Source organism: Nicotiana tomentosiformis, chromosome 7 (assembly GCF_000390325.3).
Source record: "Nicotiana tomentosiformis chromosome 7, ASM39032v3, whole genome shotgun sequence".
NCBI classification, from domain to species: Eukaryota; Viridiplantae; Streptophyta; class Magnoliopsida; order Solanales; family Solanaceae; genus Nicotiana; species Nicotiana tomentosiformis.
Genome location: NC_090818.1, coordinates 59572272 through 59587091, shown reverse-complemented (window position 1 = coordinate 59587091; position 14820 = coordinate 59572272). Strand labels below are relative to the sequence as shown.

Genomic DNA, 14820 nt, shown 5'->3' with positions numbered 1-14820 from the left:
AAATATAATTTTTTTTAATTTAAAGTTGACCGCTGGGACCGGCCCACGAGACCGGCCCATGCACACTAAATTCAGTCTTAACGGTCCTGGCCTGTGGTCCCGGGCCTAAACTGACCCACTTGCCAACTTTATTGGTGAGGATGTTGCTTCGCCCGATAATGGAAGCGACGATGACCAAGCTACTTTTCTGCCACCACCAACGGAACTTACTCCGAACCTTTAAGGATTTATGAAGTTTGTAAGAGATAGCATGTAACTTGTATGAACAAAAATTAATATGTATTATATAACTTGTATTTTGGCACATCTTGATTAATTTCTTTTTTTTCAATGGTGGTATTAGCACCTTGTTGTATTCATTCCATAGGGGAGAGGAAGACTAAGAAAGATATTGCCATATTTTTTATGGCTATAATTAAATTAAAAGGCATTGCTTTGAATATCTTTTTACAATATTTTTGTCTTTAAATTTGAATTAAAAAATTAGGTCACAATTCTATAATAAACTTACAAGGCATTGCCTTAGATATTTTTTTAACATCTTTTTATCTCTAATTTCTATTTAATTTTTTAAAAATATTACTGCTTAGCCGTTGGGCCCATTTAGCCCGTTGGGACCACGGGCCCGCCCGTTTAGCCCGGGACCATGAGTTCGTGGGCCTGGTCCCGGGCCGGTTGCTACAAAAAGACTGTTTAACCCATTTATTTAAGGACGAGGACCGGCCCGGGACCGCGGCCCACGAGATCAACCCGTTAGGCCTGTTTAGGGCCCGACCCGACCCACTTGCCACCCCTATTCCAGCATAATATATTGGAGATTGAAGCACATGTGCATGAACTTCCAACATATTATGTTGAAACTCTAGCACATTATGAAATTCCAACATGTTATGCTAGAAGTTTATATGTAAAAAATTCGAACTACAGGATATTATGCTGGAAATATTTTTCGGATTCTGAACAGTGTTTTTGTTCAAATTTATCTTTACATGAAAAGTTACTAAATTTCAATTACTTTTGAAACTGTGACTATTTTTCAATTACCACTTGTAAATATGGTTATTTTTGAATTTCACCCCTGTTAAGAGTTTAACATATAAACATTGGCACTCATCCGTACCTTTTTTTAAGATCTGGTATCATATTTAAATGACCCGATCCACGATACCCTATACCCAAACCTCATAACCCGTAAAATATAATTCAAATTAAACCCATTTCATTCATTTTCTTTTCTTTGTCTTTCACTCTTTAGAACTCTCTAACCTCTCTCTTCTCTGTTGACTACTGATTTGAACAACAAATGCCATGGAGGTAATACCTTCCTCCATTAAAGTGATTCGTCTCTATTATATTATTTCTCTTAGTATTTCATCTTTTTAGTATATTTTCGTTTTTAGGGTTTTTATTCTTGGGTTTCGATTCCTTGGGTTTCATCTAAATACAACTTAAGTTCTCCAATTTCAATTATATATCCTTATTTCTTGTCTGTTTTAGTGTCTGTATGCATGGTTTAGGCCTTTGTTGTTTATTTATTATTGGGTGTGTCGATATCTAGGCTTCTCTGTTTTGTGAGATTTTGTGGGGTTTATTTTTATCATTGTTAATAAAATATAATTGTGTTGTCTAAAGATTCTACACTTTTTTATTGTTTATTAACAACTATGGTGCCCAATTTTGTGGCCATCTAATTAAAGTATTCGGGTATTTTGGATTCTTCTTTAAGGGGGGGAGGACCTCTTGTCATAAAAATTTGTTCTTTTGGCTTTAATTATTCTTTTTCCACTTCTCACTTTTACATGGTTTATTTGAACTTCAAAGCATTAAATGCTAGAAATTAAACATATTTTCTAACTTGTCTTTTTAACAACAATAAAAGGGAAATTGGCAAAGAAAGATTGGAAGAACTGAGCAGGCTGTCACCAGTTCAGCACCTGTTGCACTTGAAGTAACAAAATCAAAAGGAAAGTAGCAGAGGAAGAGGCCAAGTTGTTTGATAGATCATAAAACTGAACCAAGTCAGGACAGTTCAGCACCTCAAGTTGAAATTATATCAATTGTTCAGCGCCTCAAGCCACTCAACACAGGACAATGGGCTTAGGTTCATGCCTACACCTGGAGTTATGCTTAGGCCAAGAGTTAGACATGAAGAAGATGATGTGCTTAGGCCAAGAGGTTTATCAGATGTAACTACAAGGCTCAAGATGATATAACATGTACAAATACCAGTTGAAACAAGGTCAATCAACTTCATTGGTGATCACACTAGTGTTAGTGTGCCAACAGATCTACTATATTCAATACCAAAATTCCAGTGGAAGGGGAAAGTTGTTGTAACTGCAAATCAGTTGGAAAAACAAGGGCAAGAGAGAATTGGGAAGCTGAAATCAAGGAGAAAAAAATGAAGACAAAGCTGGAATTGTTTTGTGTGTGGGATGTATTTACGGCAAACTTAATGACAATTATCTCCCATTTAGTATTCTGTGATTAATGGTTGGTTCTGAATGTTGTCACTGGATATCATATTATGATCCAGTGATGTAATTACTATAATTACAGTTTTTGGTGTATATTTTTGGTGATGTAACTATTGAAGTTACTGTGAAGAAGTGTATATTTTTGGTGATGTAATTACTGAAATTGGATGCCATATTAATCTAATTGTTTCGAAGTTGTAGCTTGCCATATTGGAGTTCAATATTGTAAGTTGTAAGTTCTAAGCTCTAAGATGTAAGTTATATGGTGTAAGCATTTGTCTTCAAGTGTCTATGTTTCGAAGTGTTTTCAAGCATTTGGAAGAAAAAATATTTCATCTATAGCTTTGGCGAAGGAATTAAACAATTGCAACTAGTACAACTTATTTTTGACTTTAATTATTCTTTTCCCATTTCTTGAACTTCAAAGCATTAAATATTAGAAATTAAACATATTTTCTAACTTGTCATTTTAACAGCAACCAAAGGGAAATAAGAAAACAAAGAGTGGAAGAATTGAGCAGGCAGCTACCAGTTCATTACGTGTTGCACCTGAAGCAACAAAATCAAAAGGAAAGTAGCTTAGGAAGAGACCGAGTTGTTTGATAGATCAATAAACTGAACCAAGTCAGGACAGTTCAGCACCTAAAGTTGAAAATGATATCAACTGTTCAGCACTTCAAGCCACTCAACACAGGACAATGGGCTTAGGTTCATGCCTACACCTGGAGTTATGCTTAGGCCAAGAGTTACACATGAAGAAGATGTTGTGCTTAGGCCAAGAGTTATATCAGATGTAACTACAAGGCTCAGGATGATACAACATGTACAAATACCAGCTGAACCAAGGTCAATCAACTTCACTGGTGATCACACTAGTGTTAGTGTTCCAACAGATCTACCACATTCATCACCAACATTACAATGGAAGGGGAAAGTTGATGTAACTGCAAATCAGTTGGAAAAACAAGGGCAAGAGAGAATTGGGAAGCTGAAATCAAGGAGAGAAAAAATGAAGACAAAGCTGGAACTTTTTTGTTGTGTGTGGGATGTATTTACATCAAACTTAATGATAGTTATCTCCCATTTAGTATTCTGTGATTAATGGTTGGTTCTAAATGTTGTCACTGGATATCATATTATGATCCAGTGATATAATTACTATAATTATAGTTTTTTGGTGTATGTTTTTGGTGATGTAATTATTAGAGTTACTATGAAGAAGTGTATATTTTTGGTGATGTAATTACTGAAATTGGATACCATATTAGTCTAACTGATTCGAAGTTGTAGCTTGCCATATTGGAGTTCAATATTGTAAGTTGTTAGTTCTAAGCTCTAAGTTGTAAGATATATGTTGTAAGCATTTGTCTTCAAGTGTATATGTTTTAAGTATCTATGTTTCGAAGTGTCTTCAAGCATTTGGAAGAAAACATGTTTCATTTACAGCTTTGGCGAAGGAATTAAATAATTGCAACTAGTACAAGTTCTTTTTTGGCTTTAATTATTCTTTTCCGACTTTTGACTTTTACATGGTTTATTTGAACTTCAAAGCATTAAATGCTAGAAATTAAACATATTTTCTAACTTGTCTTTTTAACAACCACCAAAGGGAAAGAAGCAAAGAAAGAGTGGAAGAACTGAGCAGGCAGCCACCAGTTCAGCACGTGTTGCACTTGAAGCAACAAAATCAAAAGGAAAGTAGCAGAGGAAGAGGCAAAGTTGTTTGATAGATCATGAGACCGAACCAAGTCAGGATAGTTTAGCACCTCAAGTTGAAAATTATATCAATTGTTCAGCACCTCAAGCCAGTCAACACAGGACAGTAGGCTTAGGTTCATGCCTACATCTGGAGTTATGCTTAGGCCAAGAGTTAGACATGAAGAAGATAATGTGCTTAGGCCAAGAGTTATATCAGATGTAACTACAAGGCTCAAGATGAGAAAAATATGTACAAATACCAGCTGAAACATAGTCAATCAACTTTACTGGTGATCACACTGGTGTTAGTGTGCCAACAGATCTACCATATTCAGCACCAACATTACAGTGGAAGGGGAAAGTTGTTGTAACTGCAAATCAGTTGGAAAAATAAGGGCAAGAGAGAATTGGGAAGCTGAAATTAAGGAGAAAATAAATAAAGACAAAGTTGGAATTTTTTTGTTGTGTGTTGGATGTATTTACATCAAACTTAATGATAGTTATCTCAAATTTAGTATTTTTTGATTAATGGTTGGTTCTGAATGTTGTCACTGGATATCATATTATGATCCAGTGATGTAATTACGATAATTACAGTTTTTTGATGTATGTTTTTGGTGATGTAATTATTGGAGTTACTGTGAAGAAGTGTATGTTTTTGGTGATGTAATTACTGAAATTGGATGCCATATTAATCTAACTGTTTCGAAGTTGTAGCTTGCTATATTGGAGTTCAATATTACAAGTTGTTAGTTCTAAGCTCTAAGTTGTAAGATATATGTTGTAAGCATTTGTCTTCAACTGTCTATGTTTCAAGTGTCTATGTTTTGAAGTGTCTTCAAGCATTTGGAAGAAAACATGTTTCATTTACATCTTTGGTGAAGGAATTAAACAATTGCAACAAGTACAAGTCAATAGATAGGAACATAAAAAATAGTAGATAGAACATCAAAACAATAGTACTTGGAACATACATTAACAATTGATGTCATTATTTTACAATGGCTAAGAACATCAAAAGTTTGTAGATAGGAGCATCAAAATATAGTAGATAGAAACATCTAAGTTTTACAAGAACTAGGAACTGAAATATGGAGCATATGCCATCTTTCTTTTACAGAATTTACTTCATCTATAATGTCGTGCTATAATTCCATATATTTTGACGTTATTTACTATACTTGCTTATTGTTTGAATGCTAATTTGTGCGACAATTGAGCTTAATATAGTTTATTTTATGTATAGGAATGCTTGAACATGAAGTGGAGAAACGTTGCACGAAATGGTACCTCAAAGCTATAAAATAGTGCAATAAAAGAAGACATGCAAGGCAATGAAAAGTCACAGTCGTAGACAGTGCAAGGCTTTGTCTAGGGCATTGTTATTGGCGCCTCTGATAGCTCCTCGCGGGGAAATGTTGGCGCCTCAGATGGTGCCTCGCTGAGTAATATTGGTATTTCTGACAATGCCCCGCGCCAACGATGCTTATCCGAGCCACTTCTATTTCCTCATTATGTTTGGACGTGTAGACCTCGACCCTACCATATAAATACCTCTTAAAGTTAGTTTTTGAAGAGGGGATATTATTGGAGAGGCAAAAGGCCACTTCTATTTCCTCAATTTTGTGATTTTAATTGACAATAGGTAAGAATCCAAGCAATTCTTAGGTGTGGGAGTTGTTTATTTTTACATACATGTACCATCAAGGGTAGTGGGAAGATTGTTGAGCTCTTTTGGGTGAACTTTGGGTAGTGGAGTGAAAGAATCCACCATAGGAGGACCTTGAAACCTTAATGCTCACCTAGTATTTTAAAAAAATGCTCAAGTGAGTTGTAACTATGAACTCCTTCCTAATTTGTATTCAATTTTGCTATATCTCAAAATAAATCGAAGTGGCTAAGATTTTTGGAACATTGTAGTAATTTAAAAAGCTCGAGGCAAGGTATGTTGGCTAAACTTCTCTCTTAGAATTGAATTCCCACGATGTTCTTGTAAGTCCCGAGTTGTCCATTATGAATTGACTTTTATGAATAAGTTTGGTGTCGAAAGATGTATTTATATGAATATGTTCAAAATGTGTTTCAAAATATTCTTATCATTTTTATGTTGTTCTTCGGGAGTGTGTTCAATGTATGAGTATGCATTAAAATATTGTGACTTCAAGTCAAGCCCAAATGAAAGTGATCATATCAAATTGTGTAAGAAATCATATGTGCTTAAGACCCTAAATTGCTCAAGTGTGTGCTTAAAGTCTTGAATAGAAATGTTTGTTGTTGAAAATCCGTGTTAATGTTTGAAAGTGGAATAGTGGGCATGAATTATGAAGTACGGCCAATGTGCCAAGAATGATATTGCGTTATGGCCAATGATGCCAATACAATGAATGACATGTAAACGAATATGAATTGAGTGGAAAATACTTTTAATAATAAATGCCTTGGGAGTATCGATTAGCCACCGAGGAAGAGTAGGTCGGAACAACCTAACCCCGAAACTACACGTGCCGGTGTAGGAGTGATTGAGGGGTAAATCCCCGTATTAATATGATGAGACTGTTTCCCCTTATATGGGATGAGATTGGTGTATTGAGATGTTTCCCCTTAAATGGGATGAGATTATTGCTAGCGAGATGTGATGTCCACACGGCATTGTGGTGAGACGGCTTAGCGGATCGAGCTGAGATCGAATGCCATACCGCGCACATGGTGGTATTGTGAGTGTATGTCTCAGGGTGAGACGGCTTAGCTGGTCGGGCTGAGAACGGACTCCGTGCTAAAATACGGTGGTGTATCGATGCTAAAGATCTCCCAACTTAAATTACCGAAACCTATTTGAAATTTACCTTTCCCTTAACTTGACACCTTGATACTGTTTGAGTCTTTTATTGATTTCATGTTTTATTCTCCGTTTACTGTTGGTCGTTCTATTGAAATGGTGTTTAGTTTTACATACTAGTACTATTCTATATGTACTAACGTCCCTTTTTCCGGGGGCGCTGCATCTTTAATGGATGCAGGTGGTTCCATAGCAGGTGGTATTGATCAGTGATAGCAGCACACCCTCTCCTCAATTGATTTGGTGAGCCCCACTTCATTTCGGGGTCTTGTATCTTTTATCCTTTGTACATAGCGTTTTGAGGTATAGCCGGAACCTTATTGCCGGCACTGTCATATCACTCTTTTGTTCCTGTTAGAGGCCCCGTAGACATAGTGTGGGTTGTATCTTTTTTTTTTGGAAGGTTAAACTAAAAATGCTGTAATCGAATCATATGTTCCACTTTAACTATTATTGTACAATGTACTATTTTGGAGACTTGTTAATCTCGTAACTAATGGAAATGAACTAGTGTTTTCACATGACCTCTTACTGTCTAATTAATGAAATGTATTCTTTTCTTTATTTATGGGTGAGTTGGGTATAAGGTATTGTAAAGGCTTGCTTGACCGGAGTATCTCGGTTGAGCGCCGGTCGCGCTCCCCGAGGTCGGGGCGTGACAAATATGACTATGATTGTTTATACAATTATGAGTAACTAAACTTTCTAATCTAGGGTTTGATGAAACCTTTTGGAGAATGAATTCTTGTTACGTTTTAATATAATTTTGCCTTTGAATATCCCAACTTGTTCAACTACGTATTTATTGTTGTTGATTAAATGACCATCAATTGACTGTGCCTATTTATTATGGATTGCTTGAGAAAGAGTGCATATTTAGGTTGTTATCGAATAACGTCACTCCCAAGGTATATGAGAGATCAATACGACGGGTTTAAAAGCGGGATTAGAGATAACGAAGCTTTGACGTGATCATTGTGGGCGGTGAAAAAGTGCGAGCTAGCGTAATTCGAGAAAATATGACTAATAAATTATTGTAGTTGCTCGAGAGAGAATTACGATAAGTCGAGTGCTCATGATCAGAAGAGAATACTTAGGCGAAATTGTAGGAGACGTAGCGAGAAGGATTCCGACAATTGGGAAAATTATAACTCTAGGATTTTCTAATCTTGTCTCCAGCCCTTAGTATCACAGTTGCTAATTTACTACTTTAATTTGTTAGTTAATTAGTTAGACATAAGAATCTTAATATTTATAACTTTGGAATTGTTCGAGCTTGTCTTTTTAGTGTTATTGAACAGTTATAGTGAAACCTTAGTTCTCTGTGGGATTCGACTCCGGACTTTTAGACCGGATTATATTTGCAGCTACCGTTTATCCTTTTTAGGACTAGAGTTGGGCGTGATCAATCCATATTGTCGCAACAAATCCAACAAAAATTGCAACTGAAATCGAAACAAAAATCTTCATCTTAACCACTTTATCTTCGATTTCCCTTGCTTTGTTCACTTCAACATTTTTTGCAGCCTCCAAATCTTCAACCTTTTCCAACAATTGCTTCAACATATTGATTGTAATATTAGTAACATCCAATTTACACTGCAACTTATTGAGTTCCATCAATGCTTGGTCCGTAAATCGTCTTGCCATTCCCAATATCTACAAGACTCATTCTAACGATAATGAACAATAATTAGGTTACAAGGAATAACAATTTAATTTGGGTACAAACAATTAACAAACTAAACACATGAAAAATTTCAACTTACTTCAGCTTTAACACATTTATAGAATCCCCTTTCGAGATTTTGAGGTGTGGTCAATCGGAAGTGGTTGGCAATATCTCCACAATGGCACCTCTTCTTTGATGTAGTACTAGACTCCGACATTTGACCCACTTTTACCACCACCAACAGAAAAGGAATTTATGATAAAATTTGTTAAAATTGGCAGTCTTGATGGAGCTTAGAGCATAGAAGGTTTGATGGAAATGGCTGTAGGAGTATAACTTAGGGTTGGGGTTTATTTTGTGTTATATTTTACGTGTTATGAGGTTTGGGTATGGGGTATCGTGGATCGGGTCGATTAAATATGATACCAGATATAAAAAAGGCATGGATGAGTGCCACGTGTCCCCTCCGTCCACTTAAGAATAAATGTGTTAGGATAGTAAGATGGCAGAGATTTTTATGGTCCAATAGTATAACGGAGGACAACTTTAAATAATGTATCATAGTAGAGGGACGGATTAGACCCTTTTCCGAATTAACTATTACTTCGCTAATGTGTAGTGTTATTATCCAATTTATCAGGCATATTGACCCACAAAAGAATCTTATCTTCTAATAAATCAAAATAATAAATACACACAACTAATAATAATAATAATAATAATAATTATTATTATTATTATTATTATATCTAGTTTTTAATTTAGTCGGTCAATATAAAATATTTATCTCTACTTGGTCCATTCAATATATACAAGATGTACTAGCACAAGAAGTTAAAATTATATAATTTCCATAATCAAGATAAAGTATATTTAATCTTGTACTACAATTATTCTGGTTGTTTGTCCAATTTCATCATTAGATTGTGAGCATAATATTTATAATTTATAAGAACCGATAATTTAATCTTTAGTATATAAGTTGAACTCTATACATTAAATTATCTACCATATAAGTAAAGGATAGGCAGTCTCACTTTGTTTTTGATTCGAAAATTGAGTAAGAGGCTGTTTTGTCAGTCTCTCAATTCTTTGAGGGTAAGGTGACATGTCCCCCTCAACAATTGTTTTGCTTTCGGAAGGTTCGTAATAAAGGTTGACTAAAAGAAAAAAAGAAGAGAAATTTGGAGTTATAGTTAAGACCCTCTTACTCCCATTAATTATTGTGTGAAAATATAGTACCTGGATAAGGATTTGAAAAGATTAAAGGGAGTGGATAAAGAAAAGCGCTTACTAGAATAAATTTCTACTATTGTACATCAATATCAAATAAATTCCCTTTTCCTTTTATTTAAAAAAAAAAACATAAGCGTTCCCCTCTCACGGCCTCAAAAACTCCGAACAGTCGAAAGAAAATCCTCCGGGGAAAAAGAATATGAGCAACGAATAGTAATGTTATTCTACTCTTCCTACATTTATTCTGCTGTTCTATTTTTTTTTTTAATTACATTTTTCTTCTAACTGATTTTCATTTGTTTTTTATTTTTTTGCAGTGATTACTTGTTCAAACTATTGTTAATCGGAGATTCTTCTGTTGGCAAATCTTGTCTTCTTCTCAGATTCGCTGTACATTCTTTTCTGTTCGCACTGCTTTAAGAGTCTGTATGTTTATGTGTTTGAATAAACGTTTGTGTAATGCAAATATGCAATGTGTGTGGTTACGTGATTATTATTATTATTATTATTATTATTAGGCGATTCAGGATCAGTCGCCCAAATTCAAGAAGATGGCATGCACATTAGCATATGAAAATCGTAAATCGTGTCGAATTCCTGTTTTATGGCCCTAAAATGCCAAAACGCAAGGAACAATCATGGCAAAGTAATGACTATGATTCATTAGGTCATTTATAGTAGGCCCAAAAAGTTTTAAGCGATTCGAGGCCGATCGTCCGAATTCATGAAGATGACGTGGATATTAGCACACGAAAAATCAGAAATCGTGTAGAATTCCTGTTTTATGGCCCCAAAATATCAAACAACTAGGAATGGTCATTGAGAGGCAATGACTATGGTTTACTAGGTCGTTTCTGATGGACCAATAAAATGTTAGGTGATTCGTACTTAGAGAATCTTTAGCTTTAGAGAAGTCTGATGTGCCCTAAAGGTAAAATTGTTTAGTATTGGAATGAAATGAGTCTGAATTGAGAATGATGCAAGGATTAATATAAAAGACACCAATATTGGAATGATATGGGTCGCAAATAGAGTGAAAATGAATGCGAAGGATTCATATAATGACCCTGAGTAGGGGGGGTGGGGGCTAACGGGCGTGTTGGGTTGGACACAACCCATATTTAATACGGATAAAAAATGGGTTAACCGCCGGATAATATGGATATCCATGGCTTCTTGAATATGATCACTTTTGGGAGAATTTCTAGTCTCCCAAACTTGAGAAACCCCTAATTTGAGGTTTTACAAATGTAAAAAGTTAAACCCATTAGGGCATCTCCAACCTTTACCCCTATTTTGGTCCCCAAAATGGGGAAACAACTTACTCCAACACCCCTCCCATCCCCCCCCCCCCCCCCCGAAAGAGAATATTCTTTTTTATATTATTCTCTCTCTTCTATATTATATTATTATCTTTCATTTCAATTTTTATTTTTAAAATTCCATTAAACAAATTCCATCTTTTTTATTTTCATTAATTTGTAATTTTCATTAAAACAATTTCATCAAATTTTAAATAATATAATTTGTAAGCAATTATTATAGATTAACTATTAATTCAAATAAAAGTGAAATCATTGTGATACAAGATTAATTAAATACATATTACATAACAATAAAATTCATTCGAAATACTACATAAATATTCAACTTCAACCTCTAGTATTCTCCCATAAATGATCTATTAATGCATTACGAAGTGCAAAATGAGCATCTTTGTCCTTAATTCTTCTATGTCGAGTTAAATTTAATGTATTTTCAATTTTCATGTATTTCCAATTTTAATGTATTTTCATTTAATGTATTTTTAATTTTCAATTTTAGCAACATCTAATATTTTATATTCGCACCTTTCAATTTTAGCAACATCTAATATTTTATATTTGCACCATTCATTTTTTGAGATGATTATATATTTTTTGTACAATTATAACTTATAATAAAATTAACTTACAATTTTACATAAAAATAATAAATGCACGAAAATTAATTTATTAAAATTATACGCCAAAGTTAAGATGTAAAATTAATATTATAAAGATATTACATAAACATATTTAGGTATATATAAAGAGATAAATTAAAAGAGTTAAATAATAAAATATGCATGAATAGTAATGGGGGAGATAAATAGGGTACCCCATATTTGGAGGAACACTATTCATCCCCCATTTTGGGGGCAATAATGGGGGAGGGTTGGAGCTTCATTATGGCAAAAATTGCCCCCATTACGGGAAAATGGGGGAAGGTTGGAGATGGCCTTAGTTATTCATTGATTATTCATTTTCTAAGTGGATAATATGGTTCTTATCCATATTTGACTCGCTTTTAAAAAGTTCATTATCCAACCCATTTTTAATGGATAATATGGGTGGATAACTATTTTCTTTTATCCATTCTGCCACCAGTAACCCTGAGTTATTTAATTTTTGGAATGAAATGGGTCTTGATATAACAGAAAAGATGCTAGGATTCATATAGTGACCCCAAATTAGCGGAATCATGGTAGCCCAGTTGGTTGACTACCTCAATGTCCACCTTGATGATGGGAGTTCGATTCCCTACCTTGTAATCCCTCTTCGTACCCTTCCCCTCCTCCTAAGTACAATAATACAAAAACTTTCGGGTTTGAATACTGCGGCAGACAAAAGTCTTGTATTTAAATGGAGAGGGTTAGAGGGGCGGGCCCATTATCCACCAATTTTTGAACCGTGCGCCACTAGCACTTAGAGATTTCTTGGTTATAAAAAAAAATTATGGTGGCCTCAAATTTGTAGTGGAATGAAATGAGTCCAGATGGAGCTGAAATGGGTGTAGATGATTCATGTAGACATCCTGACTAGTTTGGAAATTGAGGCGTAGTTGATGGATTAATGATTGATATGAATGAAGGAATAGTCAATTTCGTTACAAAGTCCTTTCCGGTTTAATGATTTTCTTTCTGGATATTGTGTTGTGGTATTGATATTACTTGGTTTTGTTATTTTAGGATGATTCATACGTCGATAGTTACATAAGCACAATTGGGGTTGATTTCGTAAGGCTCTCTATCTCTCTCCTAGTTTATCGCTCTTATCCTTAGTGGTTTGATCTTTGAAATAATCTTTTTCTACTTGGATTCTTACTTATAGAAAATTAGGACCGTGGAGCTGGATGGAAAGACAATCAAGCTGCAAATTGTAAGTATAGTCCATCGGTGCTATGTAAATTTACAGATAAAGCTGCTGATGTTTTGGTTAATAATATTGAGCTCATGCTGAAAGCTGCTCAGTTTTTTTAAAATCGTTTGAATTCGGCTTAAACTTTTTCAAAAAAATTGTTTTGAGATGAAAGTGAGTTATCAATTGTCTTATGCTTGATGCATATAAGAGTTAGGGAAGGAAGTGTAAGAAAAGCTATTGTACTAGGATGAGGCCAGAAGGGAAAGGAAAAAGGTTTTCGGCTGGGGGAGAAGAGGAATGAACAGCCTTTCTTTTTTTGCTTTTTTATTTTGAACTATTTGCAGTCTTTGGCATGTCCTGCTGCTGGTTGGTGCGTGTAATGTTCTTTTCTAGCATATTAGAGGGAAATTTCTTTAGCAATTTCAGTTGTATTGTATCATTGTCAAAATGTTCACATTATTTTCCTCTAATTAGGTATTGATTATCAGAGTGTTAGGAGGCTGGTATTTGCTAAAAGAGTGTCACTGCTCAAACTTATCAACTCCTTGTGTGAATGCTATTCTTGTCATGATTTACATATTATAATGCCATTTTTCTGTATTTCCAGTGGGATACTGCTGGGCAGGAACGGTTCCGGACTATAACAAGCAGTTATTATCGTGGAGCACATGGGATTATTGTGAGATACTCCCTTACCTAGATCTGATTAGAACTTGCTCAGCCCATAAAAGCTCGCAAACTACTTGAGCATTATTTTCAGCACTCTCTAGCATCTCATTTCTGTAAACAGATATTTCTAGTGGCATTTTGCTGATGATATAATTTTATTGTGTGTCCCAATGCTTTGGTTATTGGATCTTTAAAAAATGAAGCAAAATATATCCATTCATATCTTTTCTCTAAGACTACTGAAGGAAGAAAATACCACAATTTACACGCATTATTATCCATGTATGGACAATTCTGAATCAAGATTTTATGAGTTACCTTTCAAATTTTAGGTAATTGTTATGCTAGTAGCGGCTATAAGCTTTTAACGAACTGACAGTTTTGTTGTTCTTAGAGGCAATAGCAATATATCGTAGTACTAATTATAGATGTCTCATTTTTGTTTTTAAAAGCAGAGAATGTGAAAACTTAGGCATATTGATTCCATGATGTTAATTCTACCTTTTCGCATGAAAGTAAGGACACACTGTAGAAATCAATTTTAGATTTTTATAAGTTGCACCGTTTTATAAATATTCTACTTCAAGTACGCCTGACATCAATATTTCTCCTGCAAGTAAGATGGGAGATTCACAGCATCCCTACGTATAAATCTTTTTCACTTGCTTCTTTTCTTTTATCCAGTCTCGTAATGTCAGTCTTTAACACTCTTTAGGAAAAAAACCAAATTATGAGGCTTCCTTTGTTCTTGAAGTGTTCTTATTTGCAGTTATATTGTTATAGATTGTTTATGATGTAACTGAAAAGGAGAGCTTCGACAATGTCAAGCAATGGCTGAGTGAAATTGATAGATATGCAAATGAAAGTGTTTGCAAGCTTCTGGTTGGAAACAAATGTGATTTGGTAGAGAATAAGGTTGTGGACACACAGATAGCAAAGGTATTGCTTGTTGCCTTTGCATTAGATTCATTTAGTTCGTTTACTTTTTTGTTCTGCTCACTGTTTCAGCTTTGGTGTTACAATAAGACTATTATACTGGCTTGTTGCGCAAAGGGTAGAGTTCATTTTATG

At 34.7% G+C, this 14820-nt stretch overlaps 1 protein-coding gene across 1 annotated transcript in view; it reads left to right on the top strand.

The window, feature by feature from the left end:
• Positions 1-14820, top strand: part of LOC104120579 (ras-related protein RABD1-like) — a 142611-nt gene that overhangs the window by 120683 nt on the left and 7108 nt on the right. Inside the window, exons 2-7 of the mRNA XM_070181591.1 lie at positions 10097-10132; positions 10237-10309; positions 12909-12956; positions 13051-13098; positions 13688-13759; positions 14533-14688. Of these exons, the coding sequence (XP_070037692.1) occupies positions 10119-10132; positions 10237-10309; positions 12909-12956; positions 13051-13098; positions 13688-13759; positions 14533-14688 (411 nt within the window). The 5' untranslated portion in view covers positions 10097-10118. The remainder of the gene's footprint in view (positions 1-10096; positions 10133-10236; positions 10310-12908; positions 12957-13050; positions 13099-13687; positions 13760-14532; positions 14689-14820) is intronic.